The 23,399-nt window shown below is 31.9% G+C and overlaps 2 protein-coding genes across 2 annotated transcripts; both read right to left on the bottom strand.

The window, feature by feature from the left end:
* Window positions 1-47: 47 nt before the first annotated feature.
* LOC110632541 (cyanogenic beta-glucosidase) lies at window positions 48-3,222 on the bottom strand. Its single transcript, XM_058142367.1, has 13 exons — window positions 3,018-3,222; window positions 2,745-2,814; window positions 2,609-2,667; window positions 2,438-2,513; window positions 2,234-2,311; window positions 2,015-2,102; window positions 1,638-1,893; window positions 1,438-1,553; window positions 1,124-1,341; window positions 964-998; window positions 767-869; window positions 543-666; window positions 48-460 (listed from the first exon to the last, which is right to left on the bottom strand). Exons 1-13 carry the CDS (start codon window positions 3,180-3,182, stop codon window positions 217-219), a joined length of 1,632 nt encoding a protein of 543 aa, XP_057998350.1. The 5' UTR covers window positions 3,183-3,222; the 3' UTR covers window positions 48-216.
* An 18,289-nt stretch (window positions 3,223-21,511) lies between these two features.
* On the bottom strand, window positions 21,512-22,953 carry LOC131177408 (cyanogenic beta-glucosidase-like; the record flags this gene model as incomplete). Its single annotated transcript, XM_058142368.1, has 5 exons — window positions 21,512-21,699; window positions 21,840-21,916; window positions 22,530-22,623; window positions 22,733-22,808; window positions 22,895-22,953. Coding segments are annotated over 5 exons (494 nt in total), but the record flags the coding sequence as incomplete, so codon positions are not given.
* Window positions 22,954-23,399: the final 446 nt, after the last annotated feature.

Genomic DNA, 23,399 nt, shown 5'->3' with positions numbered 1-23,399 from the left:
TTAAAGCCAACCAATGCAATTACACGTCAAGAGCAATACAACACAACTCAAAAGGAAAATACATTTATTTCAAAGATAGAATAGCAATACAACAAGTCATGCTTGGAACTCTCGTAGGGGACACACAGCATCACAGGAGCTTAGGAGTAGCCCAGTGATGATATTATTTAATTGCAACACAGATTGATATGGCACCTTTACAAGGCACAACACAGGCTACATTACGTAGAATTTCCCAATCTTCCTTGAATACTCTGAAGTAATCTGGGCGATATTTTCTGAAGTATTTAGTGGATTCAGGAATTTCTCGAAAAAGTCAGCTGAATTTTTGCGGATTCTTGTCAGGTTGTTGTGGTAGTCTACATAGTACAAACCAAACCTTGAAGTATAACCAATATTCCATTCGAAGTTGTCCAGATATGACCATGCAAAGTAACCTTTGAGATTAACATGGTAATCCCTGCCAAAACCAACAATCATTAGAAAAATCAATTAAGAACCAACAAAAATTTCTACATTAGTATTTTAAAGATTTGACTTACTTGAGGGACCCTAAAGCATTCCACATATGTTTTCTATAATAATCTATCCTGAATTCATCTTTAAGTGCTGCAGTTATGTTCTCTTCACCAGCTTTGTCAATTTCAGTGTTCAAATTGTCAACTCCTAAAATAGTATACAGAAACTCAAATTAATAAATTAGGCCAAAACATAATTGTAATTGACTATGTAGCATTTTTACGTGAGAAAGACATCAACCGCTTACCATTCTCAGTAATATAAATTACTGGATCATTGTATGTATCTTTGGTATAGTTTAAAAGATGTCGGATACCTTTCGGGAAAATGTAAAACCAAGACGAATAAGCCTGCAATTTTTAATTTATATATTATTGATATATCCATAAATGTTGAATTCTCTTTGTATCATATTTTTATTAATTCATTTTCTTACATACTAACCTGTGGACCAATGAGATTACCATCATAATCATAAGCTGCAAAGTAAATAAAAAAAAAATCATTTAAACTTCTTTTATAAAGAAAAACTTATCAATGAATAACATGTTAAATAATTATTTTCTTTAAACCTTCTATTTATTATTTTTATATATAAACTTACGAGTTTCAGTAATGTGATTATCAGTTTTATATCTAATATGATCTGGATCAACTGGAGCATTTGGCTTTGCATAATATGATGTGTAGTATTGTAACCCAAGAAAATCATATGATCCTCTAAGCAAATGAGTTTCTTCCTCAGTAAAATTGAGCAATCTATCTCCAGCTAAATCTCGCACAATCCTTGGATATCGACCATAGGTCAGAGGATCCATCCACCTAGAAAATGTGAAATTAAATTGTTTTTATTAAAAAAAAATTTTTTTACATAATAAATGCTTACTTTTTCTAGCTTATTTTGGAAGAAAGACTCACAATCCGAACATGAAGTCAAGCGCTGTTTTGGATGCTTCAATATCTTCTGCTCTATTGGAGAGAGGTTCAAACCAGAAGGTAAAAATTGTGATCCCGATCTGGCCATTTTGAGTTTCCTACACAGTAAATATAATAAGCTCAATTTTGCATATATTTTTACTTGGGAAGTAAACAATTTAATTCATTTTACATATATATACCTTGTACTTTCCTCTATATAATTGTACAGCTGCAGAATGAGCAAGAAGTAGATGATGGGCAACTATGTAAGGTTCAGTGGCTGAGTTTCCAGCACGACATTGACGATTCACCCAAGATGAGCATCGACCAGGAGCAAAAACTCCATCATCATATGAGAATCCACTAAGAGACCATGGTTCATTGAAAGTCATCCAGAACTTCACTCTGTCACCAAATTTTTCAAAGAGGAGATCTGCATAATCACGATAATCTTCCCTGTACATAGTTTATGTAATTATTTGATAAGATGTTTACTTAGATATTATTATTGATTTAACTTGATATAAAATTAAAAAAAGTAACATTTTGAAAATGTGATTTGTAGCTATATCCTTACACGATATTCCGGCTTAAAAAGCCACGATACTTGTCCTCTAGGGCTTGAGGAGTATCCCAATGAAAAATAGTAACAAATGGCTGAAGACCTGATTTTTTTACAAGAAAAGAAATTAGAAATTTGTTGTATTACCATTTTGAAAATGTTTTCTAAAAGTTAACGACATAAAATTCTACTCGTTATTTTAAATCATTTCAAGGAAAAGGAAATAATTATCACCTTGGTTTATAGTTTCATTGATAACACTGTTGTAGAATTTAATCCCTTCCTCGTTCACTCCTTCACGTCTTCTTCCACCTAAATATTGATATTTAAAAGAAAAATATTTAAGAAGACGGAAAATGTGAAAATCATAAACATGTAGTAAAATTCATATGATGGCAACACATGTTGAAAAGTTTCAAATTTTGATAAGGTCCTTACTAGGTATAACTCTTGGCCAGGAAATGGAGAATCTGAAAGCATTAAAGCCCATACTCTTCACGTTTTGTATATCTTCCTACAAAATTGATTTCACAAATTTTGTTTAATTTATTGTTGACAAGGAACAAGGATTTGATGGGAAAAGAAAAATAAGAAGTTTGATTATTATACTTTGTAGCGGTGATAGAAATCAACTGCAACATCTCCGGTGCTGTGATCCTTTATCCTTTCTGCAAGATTACATAGAAATAATTAAAATTTTGCACATAAATATATCTCAAAACACACACACACACACAATGGTAACCTGGATACTCATGAGTAAATGTGTCCCAAACACTAGGTCCTTTGCCAGATATGTTTGCTGCACCTTCGATCTGAATACCATAAATAAGACTTTAAACAATTATTCAAATGTATAGTTATACCTAGATAGTTAGTGATGAACAATGAGAATTAATCTACTTGTTCATTATTTTCTTCCCTAGCTTCATCCTTTTATTTAGAAAAGTTAAGAAACGGATGTTGGGAAAGCACCTACTGCTACAATCCCAGGTCATCAATGAATAAAGTTCTATACCTGGTAAGCAGAAGTGGCCGTCCCAAAAATGAAGTCATCTGGAAAATAAGTGCGGTTAAAATTTTCCGGGACACAATCTGCCATTAAAGCTGGCTTAGCAAGAGCCAAAAAGCTTATGAGGAAGATGAGCATCTCTAACAGCTGACGAGAGTGCTTAGAAGCCATAACCAAAAGACGATATTATGGTTTCAAGTGCTTGTGTGGTTTTCACTTCTTGGCAATGCCCCCTTTATATAGAGTTCATGCCAAGGCTTGAAATTGGTAACGTGATGCATTTGCATGCATGATCCTCCACTTGCACTATTCTCGTCCTTTCATGGGATTAAAGCCAAAGCAAGATTCCTTGGTGATTGCCCTTCTTTTTCTTTTAATAAAGGGAAAAAAAGGGGGGAAAAAATCTTTCACTTGTAACGTTAAATCTTTCACTTGTAACGTTCTTGCATTTAGAGAATCAACCCTAGTTTTATTAAAATGTTAACTAAAACTATTAATTAATTCCGATCTGAAATTTAAGATCCCTAACCCAAAAACTTTTTTTTTATATAAGCAAATAAATTTATTAATGAGAAAAAGGGGAGAAAGCACCAAAAAAAGAATACTTGATGAACAGATCGAACCCAATTGCACCCATCCTAGATAACTAACTTCTAATGGAGATGAAAAAAAACCCTCAGAAGAAACAACCAAAACATCAAAATAACTAGAACAAAAGCACAAAGAAAGAAATTCAGATACACAGAACCAGAATGGACCAAAGATGGAAAAGAGAACCCAAAACCAGCTACAACTAACAGGCAAGAACTGAAGCTACCTCAAACAGCTAATTCCTAAGATAAAATGTTTTTTTTTTTTTTTTGTTCACAATTCGCTAGCTCCTATTAAAATTTAAATTTGGGATCTTCTAGTATTAGAGACAGTTCCAGTACCATTAAGCTCATAATTTTATTATATTTAAAAATATAAATAGTATAATTGACATATTTAATTCTGATTTAGTTGTTTGTAAATAATGGATCATCTTAATTAGTTTACTTTTGCGTTGTTATAACTTTATGGACGGAACTAGAACTTGAAGAATGAAGGGCTTAGAATAATGGTGAAAATTAATAAAAAATCAAAGGATTAAATCAAAATTTTTAGATTTTAGGGAGCCATAAATAATGATAACAATGAAAAAACATAAAAATTTCAAGAATCAATTGAAAATTTTCAGATTTCAAAGGTCTATTAACAATGGAAAAAGATTTCAATGGTTCCAAGAAACTTTTATACACATATGAAATTGTGGAAATTAAGTTTGGTGGAGTCATGGCTCCTTTAATTTCACATTTTTGTTTTATTTATAAAGGAGATTGATCAAGAGGGTATTAATTTTGAGATATAGTTCAATTTAAGAGATAAATCTAATGATTCAATATGATATTTATATATATATAATATGATAGACTAACCCATTTTATTTTCTAATCATAGTACTCTATAATTTCATTATGTATTATTAATTGTTTTCTTAAAGTTGTCTTACGATATATTTCATACTTCCCTTTACAAATTTGAGGTACAAACACGCAGGTCCACAATTATTCACTTTTCTGTGGTGGACAATGTTTAAATTATTGATGTGAACAGATAAAAAGAGCACATTCCGTTAGGCTTCTGTCAATAATCAATTATCTATATTACTCATTATTCTAAAACTAGAAATTTGTATTTTTTTTTGAAGCAAAAATTAGAAATTTAAATTAAATTATAATAATTGTAATCTGTCTAAATTAGGAATTCTTTGACAGCTATGTCGACTCATTCCAAATCGCAGGACATGACTCAGTATACATTGCTGATCAAACTCTGCTTCTTTGTGAGGATGATGCGTCTGTCATTGTAGGTGACAACATACATTGAAATAATTATATTTTTCTCAATGATAATTATTTAAAAAAAAATTGAACCATCTTATTTATTTATTTACCATTGTTTCATTGGATTTTTATTTTATAAAAAATTGCCAATAGAAAATTGAACAATTTATCCTAGTAGCATAGACTGGTTCAGTGGTTGAAAACATATTATCCATTGCGGCTTTGGAGTCCCCACTCCTCTAAACTCCCAATAAACAAAAAAAAATATCATCCTAATAATGTCCCAAAGTTTATGTCCTTATGACACGATCATGGGTTAGAGTGTTCAAAATTTTCAGAACACCACCTTTGCCAAATGCAAGCAGAAACAATGAAAAGAGCCAACGGCGGTGCAGGATAAGCAGCATCAGCGAGAGCCGAGAGGTCATAACCTTGGTTAGCAAGTGAATCAGCTAATAATAATAATAATAAATTTCGTTATTGCCTCTCTAAAACAATAAGTGAACCTGCAGTTGATGAGGGAAGAGACTAATCATATCATCAATCTTGTTCGATTGAGATTGCTAGGGAGATGATGCGATGAACCACCCTTCGAAGAGCAAAATCTGGTTCAATTTGCAGGTCCTCTCTTTACCAAGAATGGTTCTTTCAGTGTTCCAAAGAGAGATCCGTCAATGTACCATTTAAGCTTACATTAATTCTAAAGGACAAGGAATCCAAAAGAGCAAAATCTTCAAGGCTTTGAAAGGCCAAGACTTTGTAGTGCTCCACTATGAGCTGATTTGAAGCACAATTATGAATCATAGAAGTTAATCTATATATGGAAGAGGGAACAACAATGCCTGCATTAGAATACCAAATTCAACTTACCACAACAAATCCAAGAAGAAGGCTCTGGAGAAGAAGGATGAACATATATATGCATGCATGATATTCAAGAAAAAAATATTTTCCCTTAAGAGTTGATTTGAAGCACATAATTCAAATGGGATCCACATATCATATGACTGACTGAAACTGTTCAGTTCCTAATCCCAAGAAAATAAACAACTCTAGTTATCCAAATTAATTATCACATAACAATGTCGAACGTCTCCTTGAGGGGGACATGATAAGAACGTACATATATCATGCCAGAATCATTGCTAATTGCAAAGAAGAGACAGGATGGTATAATTATAGTATGTGAAACATGACGATCTACTGGGAGAAGACCATTATGTCTAGAATATTAAAAATTGATTATGTTATATAATAGCTCATCTTTTAATCTTTTAAGCTGATAATTTTTGAGCCAGAAGCTTCATTGTGTTAAAAATATAAAATTATTTTTGTATAAAATTATTTTTGAGACTATCATCTATGTACTTAAATTTTTGAATTGAATAGTTTCACGTGCAAATATATATTAGAGATATAAAACAATTTTTGAATTTTCCACCTATGAGTTTAAGCTTTTAAATTAAGTGATTTCTTATTACGTTAAATTTTTTTTGTCTCAAAAAATTAATGATTTATTTTTTCAATGATGAATTGTTTTCTTGAGTCCAAGTTGAATTAGAATTAGGAGATTAAATAAAATAGAAAGTTTAGTAGAATTTAAATGATGAAATTTAATAATTAGAAGTCCCAAAAAAATTACATTTTCATAGCTTATATATATGAGTAGTTGGTTAGCCATTATAATGTAGAGAGCTCACGAAATGGAGAGGTATACCAAATTTCATGAGTTATGTTTGAGTGATACTGAGGATGAAAAAAATAATTAGTGTTTATATAATTATTTTTTTTAATTAGAGGATTTGTTGATGGGGTAGGATTATACAAAAACATGCTAAATTTTGTGTTTTTTAATTTGTGTAAGTGTGATTTATACAATATTTTTCATAAAGTTTTTTTCAGAGAAAAAAAAATTCATTAAGCAGAAGAAACTGAAAAAGTTTGAACATCTGACATAGCTAATAACAGCAAAAGCGGTGGAGCATACTCCAACTATATCCTCTCCTTTACGCACCAAATAGAAAGTTCCTTTTCCCAACATGTGAAGCAGATCGAATACATACTCTTTTCTTTTGTTTGATCTGGTCCCCAATGTATGGATCTCTTTACTTTTTACATGACTTTATTGATGAATTATTTTAATTAGTGGAATGCTTTAATTGATAATGCTTTTCAAAAGGTATAAGTGGGGTGGAACTTTATTAATCATTACGGAAGGAGGGAGGGGGAATTTTCAAAATAAAAAACTTTATAATATCTGAGATTTAAAAATTTTTGTTACTAACTTATTTAATGGCCTTCCCAAAATGATTTTAATATATACTTTTTAAGAAAAAAAAATAATTAACATTATGTAACCAAATTATTAAAAAGTCTAATTTGATTTGATCCGATGTATATTACTCATCTCATTTGATAAGTATCAGGTTTTAGTTTTTTTATAAAAAATAAAATTATAAAAAAAATTTTAATAAAAAATTAAAATTTTAATTAAAAAAATTTAATCTTAGATGCAGTTGCTGAATTTATAAATTTATGGGTATTCATCTTTCATTTGAACTTATTTTTTATGAATTATTTTAAATTAAATTATATAAATCATTAGAGTGATTCTATTTTATGAATTATTTAGATTTTAATTATTTTAAATTTAATATAAATTTAAATGAATGATAAATCATTCCATGCTAACGACAAATTAGAAATTACCACATCCACGACAATCATCCACCTGGACCACCACATTCCCAATTTCTTGACAAAATCTTTTCATCATTCATCAATCATCATATACATATGATAGCTAGTTATTATTGGTATATAAAATGATTAATAAGAATATATTATTTATTTTATTATTAAAATAGATATGTAATTATTAATTTATTATATAATATATATATAAGAATTAAAAATATAGTTTTTTAAAAATATAATTAATTTATATATATATATATATTTTTTTATTATACAAGAATAAACCAACAAGTTTAATAATTATTTGTAATATTTTTATATTATTTTTATAATTTTAAATAATTTACTAATATAAAAAATTTATTTCAAGACAATTTTATAGTGTATAAATTTTAGAAGAATAATATAATTTAAATAAAAAATAAAATCAAATCAATCATAAGTTAATATAAAAAGTTTTAAAAATAGAGTTTATATAATTAGCCACTGATTTTGACTGGAATCAACTACTAGTAGCTAATTCATAATTAAATTTTAGTTAGCATTATACAAAAAGATTTTTATATAAGTTGCAGATCATTTTAAATTAAAATATTTTTTAAAAAAAATAATTTTCATTAATTTTATTTTTTAATTAAAATACAAATTAATTAAGCAAAATTAAATGAATTAATTTCAAATCAAATCATAAAGATCATCGACTAATTCTAAATTTTAGGGATCAATCTATTTTAATAATTTTAAATTTTATATAAATTGAAATAATTATAAATCACTTTAAATCAAGGGAATTGATTGATTCATCAAACAAAAATGTGCCACCTCTAGATGTCATCTCATCGAACTAAAATCTGATTTAGCTGTGCACTGTTCAAAAAGTAATATATACTTCTCTTTCTCTGCCATATCATCTTCATTGACGCACTTTACATCAGCGGCTCGTGAATCACATGAAGATGACACTAATTTTTTTTTTTTAATTTTTATATTACTATAATTTTATATAAAAAATTTTAAAATAAATTATTTATATAAAATATAATAGGAACTATTTTTATTTAAAGTATCCGATTATGTTAGCAAAACATTTAATTTAGTTATTTGATGGAAAGCACATTTCATTCGATAATAATCTATCTCACTATTTAATTTTATAATTTTTTTATGAATCCAATTTTAAAAAATATATAAAATATAATAATAATAATTTTAATTTAAAGTAACTGATTCTATTAACCGAGCATTTGATTTGGATATTCTATTTTAATTTCATGACGAATATATGCAATTGAGTAAGCCAGAAAAAATTGATATCAAATGTCAATTAAAATCTTATCTTGTTTATCATTCAGGAAGCCTATTTTTCTACATTTTTAAACTTGAAAATGATATTATAATATTACATTTAAATTTTTTTATATATTAATTATAATATTACATTAAAATTTTTTTGAATAATCAAAAAAATTATAAAACATATTTCACTATATCTTTTATTACGTCAGTCTTTTTTTATAAGTAAAAAATTTAATTAATTATAAAATAAAGAAAAACTTAGCATTAACCTCATCGACTAAACTAAACCGATAGGTCACCTCATTACACCTAATTTAGATAGCAGCATATTAAGTGAAAAAACTTGAAAAATGTAATTGAGAGAAGATTTGACTATGAATTGTTAGAATAGTAATTTTTTTGATAAGCGTAATTTTTATTATTAATGAAATTCAGAAAAACTTAGTATGTAGCATCCGACAATACCCGGTCATCAAACGTCCCCATTACACCTTTTCTACTATAAAGCATGTTAAGTGAAAGAGCCTAGAGCAAAATACAAAACAGAAAAAAGTCCAAGCAAAACACCAAAGTAAAGGTTCTAGTCATACTAGTTGAGAAAATAATAAAATGACCTAAAATCACAAAATCAAAACAAAATATAGCAAATCCAAAATTTCTTTTAATAAATTTTAACATTTGTATCCATTTGAAACCTATTTGGGTTTATCTACTCAGGTTTGTGTCCGTTAAAAATAAATATGAGGTTTTCTTCCTAATATTGGGATTATATTTCCCCATTATTGGGGTTTTGGTTTTTTCACTTAATGAAGAGAATTTTTTTTATGGTATTTTAATGAGCTATTTATGCATGAATTGTTGATTTCTTTTTATTTGAAACTTTAAATCTTATAAGTACAGATAATAATTTTCTATAATAGACTCTGTTAATGCGGTCTATTCCTCTATTGATATTTGATGATTTAATTTTTTCTATGGACTATAAAGATAACAAATTCTCGAAAAGAAAGTATTCTAAAAGGACTAATTACTACTCGAAAGAATATTTTATTATGCTCAATTCATCTCTAAATAGAAGATCTTTATTGTCTGTATTTATTTTTTTTTTCCAGTTCTTGAACCTATTTTTTAGTTCTTTCTTTGTGAGTTATCTGACATTATTTTAATAAATTTTTTTACCTATTAAAAAAATTATCCATTTTTTATCTTGTGAAAAGGTTATATTATATTTATCTTATAATTTTTATTAATTAATTATTAAACTTTATTATAAAAAAAAAAACTTGCATGTAAAATTATCTTGTCAGTTGTCATTAATTAATTCTTTTTTTCTGTACATAATTTATCATCGAAGTATTATCATCGAGTTCTTTTTCCTTCTTATCTTTCAAGATTCTTGTTTTCTTATTTTATCACATCTCTACCCTAAATTTCATTTTTTAACTTCACTTGCAAAGTTTCTATTCACACTTCCCTTTTTCTCCAAATTTGAAGTATGAAGACTCTCCACTGCAATTATTGATCACTTTGCTCTTTCTGTGGTGGGGTGTGAGCAGACAAAAGAAAAAGAAAAAAAAAAAAAGAAGTTTTTTTTTTTCTTTGATAAGTTAGAATCAGTTTTATTAATGAAAAAATAGTAAAAAAAAAAAAAGAGATAATAAGTCTAAGAAACTAACCTAACATCAATAGATCTAATTCAAGACACTCAAATCTAAATTTAAAATGTTAACTAAAAAAATTTGATAAAATAATTTAACTGAAAAAACTAATAAGAGAACACAATATTTCAAGCATTAAACATTATTTTTTATTCAATGGAGGCACAATAATTGATGGACTAAATAGGAGGTGCTGTCTCTGTTTCTCAGTAAAAATGTAAATAATCTTAAAATAGGTAGATAGATAGACTTGAATTCGAGATCTCTCTACTCACTACATCTTAAAGATAAAAAAAGACCGATCAAACTACTCTTAATTGATTTTAAACATTAAACATTAATACTTTTTTTCTATAAATTAAACATTAATACTTATCAAACGAATAAAATCTCATCAAGAGTGAAAGTTGCCTAATCGGTTGCACATTGGTGGAGCTAAGCATCAGAGGGATTAAATGTAAAATTATAAATATTATATGTGTGAGCACATTACAAAAAATGTTAAAAAAGTATAAAATTTATTATCATAAGTTTACGGAAGCAATATATGAATTGTTGCTATAAAATTAAAGCCGTATATATTTTATAATAAAATTATAATTAGTGTAAAAAAATTATTATTGACATTAATAATTATTGCTGCAAAAATTTTCAATAATAACAACACATGCAATAATACCTTTTTTATGTACCATTAACAGCAATCGTTTATATTGTTGTTATATATTAATTTTATAGGCATCAAAATTAATAATTTTGTAAAATTTTTAATACTAATTTTAATATTTATTATAGTGGTATATGAGAATATATGTTAAATAATATAGTATAAGATTCCTATTAAAGTAATTTATTAAAATTAAAAAAGAATAATAGTATAAGATTCATAATTCTGATCATTGCATTCAACATTATATTATTACTAGAAAAGTATATTCAATCGCTTATATTCAATATTATTAGTAAAGTACTGCTGATGTGTATTAATACAATAATCCATTTTCATCCATTGATTATTAAAATTGAATACAAATTTTTAATTTATGTTATTTTCTATCGGTAGATCCAATTATTGTCGGTATAAAATCAAAAAAAATAAAATTAAAATTAAGGGAGAGAAAAAGTTAAAGAAAATATAGTAAAAATATAGAAAAAAGAGATGAGAAAAAAAAAAAAAAAGGGATAGAGAAATAAATATTTTTATTTTTGCATCAACCACATAAACATTAATTTTTTGGTTCTTTTACTTTCTTTTATTTATTTATATTTTTTTATTGAAAGTCGTAAAAGATATCAAGAGCTAATTCATGATATCTATCGTTACATGCTAAGGCGTACATTTATCTAGTAAGATTATTGGGAATCTGATTAGCATTAGGGTGAGAGTTACTGTTGAAAAAAAGAATAAATCATATAAATTAGAGAGTATTAAAAAATAATTTAAAATTAAATTTAATAAATTTTAGTTATTAAAATATTAAAGTAACAAAATAATTTTTTAAAATTATTTTTTAAATATCATCTAAAATTTTATTTTGACAAATAATTTTAACTCTGAATTACAATGCTAAACGTGTACTAAATGTAAATGCTTAAGATGATTTTAAATTGAATTATTAAAAGTGCGTTCAAATTTACTATTGGTTTTTAGTTTTTTTATTTTTTGAAAATAAAAAACTGTTCTCATTTTCTAAACTTTTTTTTTCAAATATTTTTTGATAAATGTTGTGAAAATTAAATAATTAGGCTAAAAAAAATCAAAGTAAAATTTCGCCATAATACGGGGAGAATTGTTACATGTTAGAGGGAGATATGATGAGGACAGCCAGACATGTGAAGCCATGGAGGAAAGCAGGCAGGCATTGACTAATGAGTATTACTAGAATCATGTGCTGGAGGCAGAGGAACACGTTAATAATGAGCAATTGAAAAACAGAAAACAAGGATCCACGCTTTAATGTTTCTGTATTCCTTATTCTTTCAGGAAAATAAATATCAATTTGAGGAACACGTTTTGTTTTAATGTTTCCATATTCCTTATTCTTTGGTTTTATTCATATTTATTCTAAAGTTCATTACACCACAAGCTAGGTCACTGGAGCTGAGCAATAGCCTAGTTATATTATTTAATGCAAGAGACAAAGGCCAGATTGATATGGCACCTTTACAAGGCACAACACAAGCTACATTATGTAGAATTTGCCAACCTTCCTTGAATTCCTTGAAATAATCTGGTAGACCTTGTTTTGTGTAATCAGTGGATTCAGGAATTCCGTGAACCAATAAGCTGAATTTTTAGGGATTCTTGTCAGGTTATTTTTATAGTCTACATAGAATAAACCAAATCTTGAAGTATAACCAATATTCCATTCGAAGTTGTCCAAATATGACCATGCAAAGTAACCTTTGATATTAACATGGTAATCCCTGCCAAAACCAACAATCATTAGGAGAATTAATTAAGGATTATCAGAAACCTCTATATTAGTATCTTCGAGTTTAGACTCACTTGAGAGATCCCAATGCATTCCACATATGCTTTTGATAATAGTTTATCCTAAATTCATCTTGAAGTGCTTCCTCAATGGAATGGGTTTCATTATTGAGATTGTCAACCCCTAAATTAACATATAAAAAAACTCAAAAAATAAGACCAAAATATATATAATTGTAATTGACTAGCTAGCATTCTTAAATGAAAAAGGCATTGATGCTTACCATTCTCAGTAATGTAAATTACTGGATCATTATATGTATCTTTGGTGTAGTTCAAAAGATGTCGAATACCTTTCAAGAAAATGTAAAACCAAGATGAGTAAGCCTGCAAATTTTGATTTCTATGTTAGTGATATGTCCATAAATGTCTAATTCTCTTTTTACTATATTTTTATCATTTCATTTTTTCTTGTATACTAACCTGTGGACCAATGAGATTACCATCATAATCATAAGCTATAGAGTAAAAAGGAAAACATGTTATCAATTAAACTTTTTTAAAAAGAAAAACTTATTGACAAATAACATGTTTTTTGGACTTCTTTATATATATGTAGCTTACGAGTTTCAGTGACGTGACTATCAGTTTTATATCTAATATGATCTGGATCAATTAGAGCATTTGGTTTTGCATAATATGAAGTGTAATATTGTAACCCAATAAAATCATATGATCCTTGAAGCAATTGAGTTTCTTTGTCAATAAACTTGAGCAATCTATCTCCAACTAAATCATGAACAATCCTTGGATATCGGCCATAGGTTAAAGGATCCATCCACCTATAAAATATGAAATAAATCGTGTTTATTTATTAATCAAAGACTTATGTACATATAAAGGCTTAATCACTAGCTTATTTTGGAAGCAAGACTCACAATCCAAACATGAAATCAAGGGCTATTTTCGATGCCTCTATATCTTCTATTCTATTGGAGAGAGGTTCAAACCAGAAGGTAAAAAGTGTGATCCCAATCTTGCCATTTTGAGTTGCCTACACAATCAATATAATAATAAGCTCAAATCTATGTGTACTTCTACTTGAGAAAGAAACAATGTAATTAATTATATATATATAGTCTACATACCTTGTAATGTTCTCTATATACTTGTACAACTGCAACATGAGCAAGAAGCAGATGATGAGCAACTATGCAAGGTTCAGTGGATGAGTTTCCAGCACGACATTGATGATTCACCTGTAGAGGTTTTGGCTTGAATTGTGAACTGTATTTCTCTCTTTGTATATAAATAGTATACAAGTACAAAGTATATATAAGCTAGTTACAGATAAGAAAAATAATAAAGTATACAATTGAATTTTAAATCTGATATGATATCTAAACCACTTGAGAGAAGTATATGGCAATATCCAAACTGATATCCGAATACCCCCCCTCAAGCTAATGGCGGTAAAACTTAGAGCCGAAGCTTGTCATGGTGCTTGTCAAACAAACGTTGGCCTAAAGGCTTGGTTAAGATATATGCTACCTGATCTTCAGAAGAAAGAAATCGAACTTGGATTGTACCATTGGCTACCTGCTCTCGCACAAAGTGATAGTCTAATTCGAGCTGTTTGGTGCGAGCATGGAATATCGGGTTGGCACTGAGATAAATAGCTCCAACATTGTCACACCATAGGACAACAGGCTGTGGAAGAGGATAACCAAGTTCACATAAAAGAGATTGAACCCACATAACTTCAACAGTGGCATTGGCTAAAGCTTTATATTCACTTTCCGTAGAGAAGCGAGCTATTGTAGGCTGCTTCTTGGACATCCAAGAAATCAAGTTGCGATCGAGGTAGAGAGCATATGATAGCTGTAATCCGCAAGTGCACGGCTCACAGTAGTAGAGTTTTAAAAATGATTTCGATTCCACAGGGAATTGTGCTTAAATTGGAAATAAAAGTATAAGCTAATTAGAATGACAAAATTTAAAGATGTAAAATGAAATTTGGAATTAAAATTTGTATTTGAGGAATTTAAGCTAAATCAAACAATTAACTAAATTCATTAAACTAGATTGCTAAAATTTAAATTGAAATTGCTATTTATGAAATTTGGAGGATTTAAATCTAAATTCAATAAAAATTAAAGTGATTCTAGAGATTGGATTTTCCATATTGTTTGCATGTGGTTTATCCCTAATTTAGCCAAACACATGAGAATTGCAATTTTGAGGGAAATCAATTCTTAAATTTTTGAAATCTTTTTCAAGCATCTCAAAGTTGGTTTTTATTAAATCAAACCCTGTTTTCACGGTATTTCAAACCTAACAAAAACCCAATTAATGCTCTAATTGATTTTTGGAAAGTTCCCCTTAATCTTCTTAGCTTATCTCTAACACCAAGAAAACCAAGTTTATTGCAAGATTATCTATCCCTAATATTCACTTTTCAGTCCATCTATTAAGGATTAAAGCTTAACTTAATGAGGGCCCATTCATCAAGCAAGGCAACAAGCACACAAGCAATAAATCAAAATGTAACAAACCTCATTTAAATGGCTAAATCAGTTCAAAACCACAATACAAAACAATATTTACAAACCCATCTCTAGAATCTCAAATAACTACTCACTAATCATAATTTCTAAACAAACCCAAATGTATAAATGAAGAAATAATGGAAATGTAAGCTAAGGAGTAGAAAAACCCAGAAAAATGCAGATGAAGCTGCTGCAGAAAAGTGCAGAACGAGCCCCTCTGCTGCTGCTGCTGCTCCCTTCACGTGCTCCCTCTTTCTCTCTTTCTTTTCTTGCCAAAAATGCCTCCCTTGCTCCTTATCTCCAAAGAAAATGATAAAGGAGACTTTATATGGGTTAAGGGTCTGCCCTAGAATGGGTAAAAAGGGGGAAGGTTCCAGAGAAAGTGAGGTAAAAAGTCAGAGTAACGAGAATGCCACGTCAGCCATTTCCAGTAAAAACGACATAAGCTGAGTCGGTTGTGTCGCGGGTTGTGTCGCGGGTTGTGTAGCTCTCGGCCTGAATATCTGACGATCAACACAACCTGCGACATAAGCTAATTCGGTTGTGCTGCAGGTTGTGCAACAATCTGCCTGAATATCTGATGATTCGACACAACCTGCGACATAAGCTGAATCGGTTGTGCTGCAGGTTGTGTCGCTCTCGGCCATTTTTTTACTCATCTTCAAAATTTTTGCAATTCAACTTTAATCTCCTCCAAATGGCTACTCTGATCAAAATACATCAAATTTCTCCAAATTTACCCTACAAAACAAATAAATTCCAAAAATTAAACTAAGAAATGTGAAAATTGTAAAATTGACTAAATATATACTAATATCTATAATAATAGCTATGAACAAGGGTAAATTATGTGCAAAAATTACTCCTAAATGATGATATAAAATGCATGCATCAGCATACCCATTGGTGGACCGACGATCATCTATATCACTACCCCAGTCACTATCCGAAAAACATTGCAAGTCCAAAGGTGAGTCTTTAGCAAAAAACCTACCATATGATTTAGTGTGTTGAAGATAACGCAACAATCTCTTAACGGCTTTCCAATGATCATCTGTTGGATTATGCATAAATTGACACAATTTATTATTGTGAAAAGAGATATCCAGTGGAGTTAAGGTCACTTATTGTAATCCACCAACTATTTACCGATAGAGAACACCATCATCAAAAGAGACTCCATTGAATTTAGTAAGTGGGAGTGGTGGCCATAGGAGCTTGGAGCTTGCAATTCGGATTGATGCTTGAGAAAGAAGATCCACAATATATTTCTGTTGATTAAGCAATAAGCCAGCAGAAGTGTGATGTACCTCTAAGCCGAGGAAATAATGTAATGCTCCAATATCTCTAATCGGAAAAGCCTCCTTGATCTTAGACATGAACCACTATAAATAAGAATTGTCAGAACAAGTAACCAAGATGTCATCAATGTATATAAGGATGAATAAAGAGACACCACCATTGCGATAAATAAAGAGACTGGAATCAGCCTTAGATGCAATAAATCCTAGCTGAAGTAAGAAGCTAGACAAATTACAAAACCAGGCTCGTGGTGCCTGTTTGAGCCCATATAATGATTTCCGTAGCTTATAAACATAGGAGGAGAAGCGGGATCAATAAATCCTTTGGTTGGTCCATAAAAATTTAATGATCCAAATAGCCATGGAGAAAGGCATTAGATATGTCGAGTTGTCGATTGGCCAACCATGTGCCATTGCTAAAGAGAGCACCATGCGAACTGTTGACATCTTCAACTCTGGACTAAATGTCTCATCGTAATCTAATCCATCCTATTGAGTGTAACACCTAGGCAAATCCACATCGACAAAACACGGAGAGATCCGGGTTCATAAGTTGATAGTTCGTAACCCTATTGACGCGTTTTAAAGCGTGAGGGCTTGACCAGAGCGGACAATATCACTAATGGGCCGTAGTTACATTTGTGGTATCGAGCGCTCGCGTGCAACCTTGAATGATGGTGGCAAACCTCGTGAGGACGCCGAGTCCCATAAGGGGGTGGATTGTAACACCCTAGGCAAATCCACATCGACAAAACACGGAGAGATCTTTGGGTTCATAAGTTGATAGTTCGTAACCCCTATTGGCGCGTTTTAAAACCGTGAGGGCTTGACCCAGAGCGGACAATATCACTAGTGGGCGGGCTGTGTTACATTTGTGGTATCGAGCGGCTCGCGTGCAACCTTGAACGATGGTGGGGCAAACCTCGGTGACGCCGAGTCCCATAAGGGGGTAGATTGTAACACCAAATCCCATCGACAAAACACGGAGAGATCTTTGGGTTTATAAGTTGTGAGTAACCCTATTGCGCGTTTTAAAAATGAGGCTTGGCCGAGCGAACAATATCACTAGTGGGCGGGCCATTACATTTATGGTATCAGCCGCTCGCGTGCAACCTTGAGCGATGGTGGGCAAACCTCGGTGAGGGGCGACTCCCATAAGGGGTGGATTGTAACACCTGAGCCGTCATCGACAAACACGGGAGAGATCGGTTCATAAGTTGATAGTTCGTAACCCCTATTGGCGTTTAAAGCGTGAGGCTTGGCCGCAGCGAACAATATCACTAGTGGCCGGCGTTAAATGTGATATTGTCCGCCTGGTCAAGCCTCACGGCTTTAAAACGCCAATAGGTTACGAACTATCAACTATGAACCCGCATCTCTCCCGTGTTTGTCGATGTGGATTTGCCTAGTGTTACAATCCACCCTTATGGGACTCGGCGCCTGAGGTTTGCCCCACCATCGCTCAAGGCTGACGCGAGCGCCTGTACCATAAATGTGGCCCGACTAGTGATATTGTCCGCCTGCCAAGCCCTCGCTTTAAAACGCCAATAGGGGGCTTAATCACAACTTATAAACCGACATCTCTCCCGTGTTTTGTCGATGTGGATTGCCTAGGTGTTACATTGAGACTACCCTTGGCTACCAAACGAGCCTTATACATCTCTTGAACCATCGAGGTTTTCTTTTGATTCTATAAATCCACTTGTTCCCAACTATATTTTTATTTGGTGGTCTAGCTACTAACTCCCATGTTTGATTCTGCATTAAAAAATTAATCTCTTGGGACATAGCATCTCTCCATTCAGAATAAGAACTGGCCTGGGTATAAGTCTTTGGTTCAAACTTTAGATAATCAGTGTCCTTAGTAATAAGATTGACAATACGCTTCTGCATAGTTTTAGGCCGTAATGTCATAGCATGTGTGCGCATATCAGTTGTCTGGCAGGATTAGAGTGAGAGGAGGTAAGAGGATAACAAGATAAGTCAATAGGCAGTTGAGGGATGGATAAGTAGACCTTGATAACTTGACTAGTATTAGAATTCGAAACAGAGTGGTTTGGTGAGGCAGGGGTTGGGAGATCTGATGACACAAGTTGTTGATTAGGAGTGAAAATTTACTGATTTTGGGAAGGAGAAATACTTGATGGAGATGAGGTTGAATTCAAAATAGGAGATAAAGGAGGAGATTGATTTAGTAAGCGACCGAATTTGCTCCATTTGCCAAGTGAGGTGTTGAATGTCCGATCAATACAAGCCATGGCGTATTTGCGACGAGTTGGATGCAGAGGGCATAAGCAACATGACAGAAGCCTAAATGGAAACACAGACTCATTAAACTTGACCTGACGAGCTTAATAAATGCGACCTGTTGTGGGAAATAGGACCATCATGTCCATTACCAACATGGACTTGATCATCACCCTTGTACTCATGTGCAACACTGAGAGTAGACATATCAGGTGTAATGTGGAAATTGGCTGCAACCAACTGACTGGTGTAGGAGTAGGTTGCTAATGTGAATGAACAGAATGATAATTTACTTGTGGAGAAGATGTACGAAAACCACTATTAAAAGAAGGATTGAATCGCCTGCGACACTTATTAGCGGTGTGATTTTTAAGACCACAAATTTGACATGGAGCACGAGGCCTGAAATTATTATTGATGAAAGAAGAAGCAGGACGTGCAGGGGTTAGCAAGAGAGGCGAATTTAGTGAAGATCAAATAACAGTGTTGACAATAGGAGGTTCATGTGCACTTTTGATTAAGATTTCATGTGTTACAAGCTGCCCATACAGTTCATAAAACAAAATAGGTTCAGTCCGAAGATTCAAGGCAGTGATTATAGGATGATATTCAGCTCCTATATTTCTATAAATGATATCATTGAATTCTGCAGGTTGAAGAGGTCGACTCGCTTGTAGTTAAATCGGCTAACTTGTAACACCCTAGGCAAATCCCACATTGGCAAAACACGGGAGAGATGCTGGGTTTATAAATTGATGGTTCGTAACCCCTAGTGATGCGTTTTAAAACCGTGAGGGCTTCTGTCCAGAGCGGACAATATCACCAGTGGGCCGGACCGTTACATTTGTGGTATCAGAGCCGCTCCGCGTGCAACCTGTAACACCCTAGGCAAATCCCACATTGACAAAACACGGGAGAGATGCTGGATTTATAAGTTGGTGGTTACGCTGAGTCCCATAAGGGGGGTGGATTGTAACACCCTAGGCAAATCCCACATCGACAAAACACGGGAGAGATGCTGGGTTCATAAGTTGCCAGTTCGTAACTCCTATTGACGCGTTTTAAAACCGTGAGGGCTTCAGCCTAGAGCGGACAATATCACTAGTGGGCCGGGCCATTACATTTGTGGTATCAGAGCTGCTCCGCGTGCAACCTTGAACGATGGTGGGGCAAAACTCAGCGAAGACGCTGAGTCCCATAAGGGGGGTGGATTCAAATGTAATAGCCCGGCCCACTAGTGATATTATCCGCTCTGGGCCGAAGCCCGCACGGTTTTAAAATGCGTCACTAGGGGTTACGAACCACCAACTTATAAATCCAGCATCTCTCCAGTGTTTTGTCGATGTGGGATTTGCCTAGGGTGTTACAATCCACCCTCCTTATGGGATCGAAAGGCCCGCCGAGGTTTGCCCCACCATCGTTCAAGGTTGCCGCGGGCGCGCTCGATACCACAAATGTAATGGCTACCACTAGTGATATTGTCCGCTGCTGTCAAGCCCTCACGGTTTTACAACGCGTCACTAGGAGTTACGAACTGTCAACTTATGAACCCAGCATCTCTCCCGTGTTTTGTCGATGTGGGATTTGCCTAGGGTGTTACACAACCTTGAGCGATGGTGGGGCAAACCTCAGTGAGGACGCTGAGTCCCATAAGGGGGGTGGATTGTAACACCCTAAGCAAATCTCACATCGGCAAAACACGGGAGAGATGTTGGGTTTATAAGTTGGTGGTTTGTAACCCCGAGTGACGCGTTTTAAAACCGTGAGGGCTTCGGTCCAGAGCGGACAATATCACTAGTGGACCGGGCCGTTACATAACTACTTTGCACGATGAAGATATTCAGAAACAGAGAGATCATTTTTCTTCAGCTCCTAGAGCTCAATGTGGATTTGGAGCTGTCGATTTTGAGAAATTGAGCCAAAAGCTTTGGCAAGAGCTTGCCAGACCTCTAAAGAAGATGACAGCCCAATAATATATGGAAAAATTTACTCAGTAATGGAGGAAAGTAGCCAACTTAGGAGCATTTGATCTTTTTGAAACTAACTTTCATAATCAGGATTGGGGACAGGTTTAGAGGTAGTGGAACTAACAATAGTTTTAGGAGGAGCAGTGAAAGTGCCAACAAATCCTTGTAATTTTAGACAGTTAAGTAGAGGTAAAAACTGAGCTTTCCAAGCAAGATAATTCTTGTTGGTTAGCTTGATAGAGAAGGTGTGGTGAGCAGATGAAGGAGAGGATGAGAAGGATGAAGTCAAGGTGGACGAAGTGGCTGAAGAGGAAGAACTCATGATGAGAACAGAAGCTCTGATACTTGTATTTCTCTCTTTGTATATAAACAGTATATAAGTACAAAGTATATATAAGCTAGTTACGTATAAGAAAGTATACAATTGAATTTTAAATCTGATATGATATCTAAACCACTTGAGAGAAGTATATGGCAATATCTAAACTAATACCCGAATATCACCCAAGATGAGCATCGACCAGGAGCAAAAACTCCTTGATCATAGGAGAATCCACTAAGTGACCATGGTTCATTGAAAGTTATCCAGAATTTCACTCGGTCACCAAATCTTTCAAAGACAAGATCTGCATATTCACGAATATCTGCATATTCACGAATATCTTCCCTATACACTGTTTATGTAATTATTTGGAAAGATGATTTATTACTTAGATGAGAATATTTATGATTGATTGAAATTGATACAAAGATTAATTTGAAATTTTAATATTTTGAAGATGTGATTTAAAACTACATACTTACATAATATTACGGCTCAAAAAGCCACCATAATTGTCTTCTACGGCTTGAGGAGTATCCAGTGAAAAATAGTAATAAAAGGAATTAGGCCTGAAATTTTGGAACAAAAGAAATTAGAAGTTAGATGTAATTTTATAACTTCTTTTAAGGGACTAGATGGTGAAGTTCATTCTTTCCATTCATAAAAATAAAATCGAGGAACTAAAAGACTGTAAATTAGTTAATTAGTTGCAGTTGTTCAAGCTTTTGAATAAATGCTTGGTGTTTTAAGCTTCTAAAATGGAAAAAAAAAAAAAATAGTAGGCACATTGCCCTTCAATATAATTACCATTTTGAACATGTTCTCTAAATATTAATGGCATTAAATTACTATTCACTGTTTTAGATATTTTAACCTTGTATTTAGATGGGAAATTTAAAATGTAAAATTTGAATTTGATAAAATTATAGGTTTTATTCAATTTATTAGAGTCATAAATTTAGATTAGACTCATAAATGTGGAAAAAATCTTTTTTAAATGTGTATTTGAAATGATTTATAAAATGATATTATTTAAAATCCACTCTAAAAGTTCTTAGTAATTAAAATATTGCTATTTGAAATTCATAATTTATTAATACTTTATATAAAATTAAATCAAAATCTCATATTTCAAATTTTGTTATCTAAACATAGCATTAAAGAAAAGGAGATAATTATCACCAGAGAAAATTATCACCTTGTGCTATTGTTTCATTGATAACAGTGTTGTAGAATTCAATCCCTTCCTCATTTACTCCTCGACGTCTCTTTCCACCTAAATATTCAAATTCAAAAAATAAAAAGAAGGAAAAGGAAGAAAATTATGTAATGTAGCAAAGTTCAAAAAATGTTGAGACGTTTAAAATTTTGATAGAAGTACTTACTAGGTATAACTCTAGGCCATGAAATGGAGAATCTAAAAGCATTAAAAACCATATCCTTCATGTTTTTTATATCCTCCTACAGCATCATTTTTTTTTTTAATTTATTATTGACAAAGAAAAGGATTTTGAAAGAAAAGAAGATTAAAAATGTTTATGTTATACTCGAAAGCGATGATAGAAATCAACTACAACATCTCCAGTGCTGTGATCCTTTATCCGCTCTGCAAGATTACATAGAAATAATTAACATTTTGCATAGAAATATAATCTCAAAACAAAAACACACGCAATGATACCAGGATGCTCATGGGTAAATGTGTCCCAGACACTAGGTCCTTTGCCCAATATGTTTGCTGCACCTTCGATCTGAATACCATAAATGAGTTTTTTTTTTTCATAAGCAATAAAAATTTTATTAGATAATACAATAAATGAGTAAAACAATTATTTGTAAGAAAACAGTTGACTAATAAATTCTTTGCCTAACGAATGCATAAGGAGCTTATGTATTAATTAGTGGATAATCACTAAGAATTAATCTACTCTTTTCACTAGTTGTTTAGCTAGCTCCAACGTATTAGTTAGAGAATTAAAACATGAGATTGAAGGTTATTATGAATTTTTTTTTACCTAAAATCAATCCATCAGAGATCCAAGACACAAGATA

Source organism: Hevea brasiliensis, unplaced genomic scaffold (assembly GCF_030052815.1).
Source record: "Hevea brasiliensis isolate MT/VB/25A 57/8 unplaced genomic scaffold, ASM3005281v1 Scaf459, whole genome shotgun sequence".
Lineage (NCBI taxonomy): Eukaryota > Viridiplantae > Streptophyta > Magnoliopsida > Malpighiales > Euphorbiaceae > Hevea > Hevea brasiliensis.
This window is presented reverse-complemented; position numbering and strand designations above follow the sequence as displayed.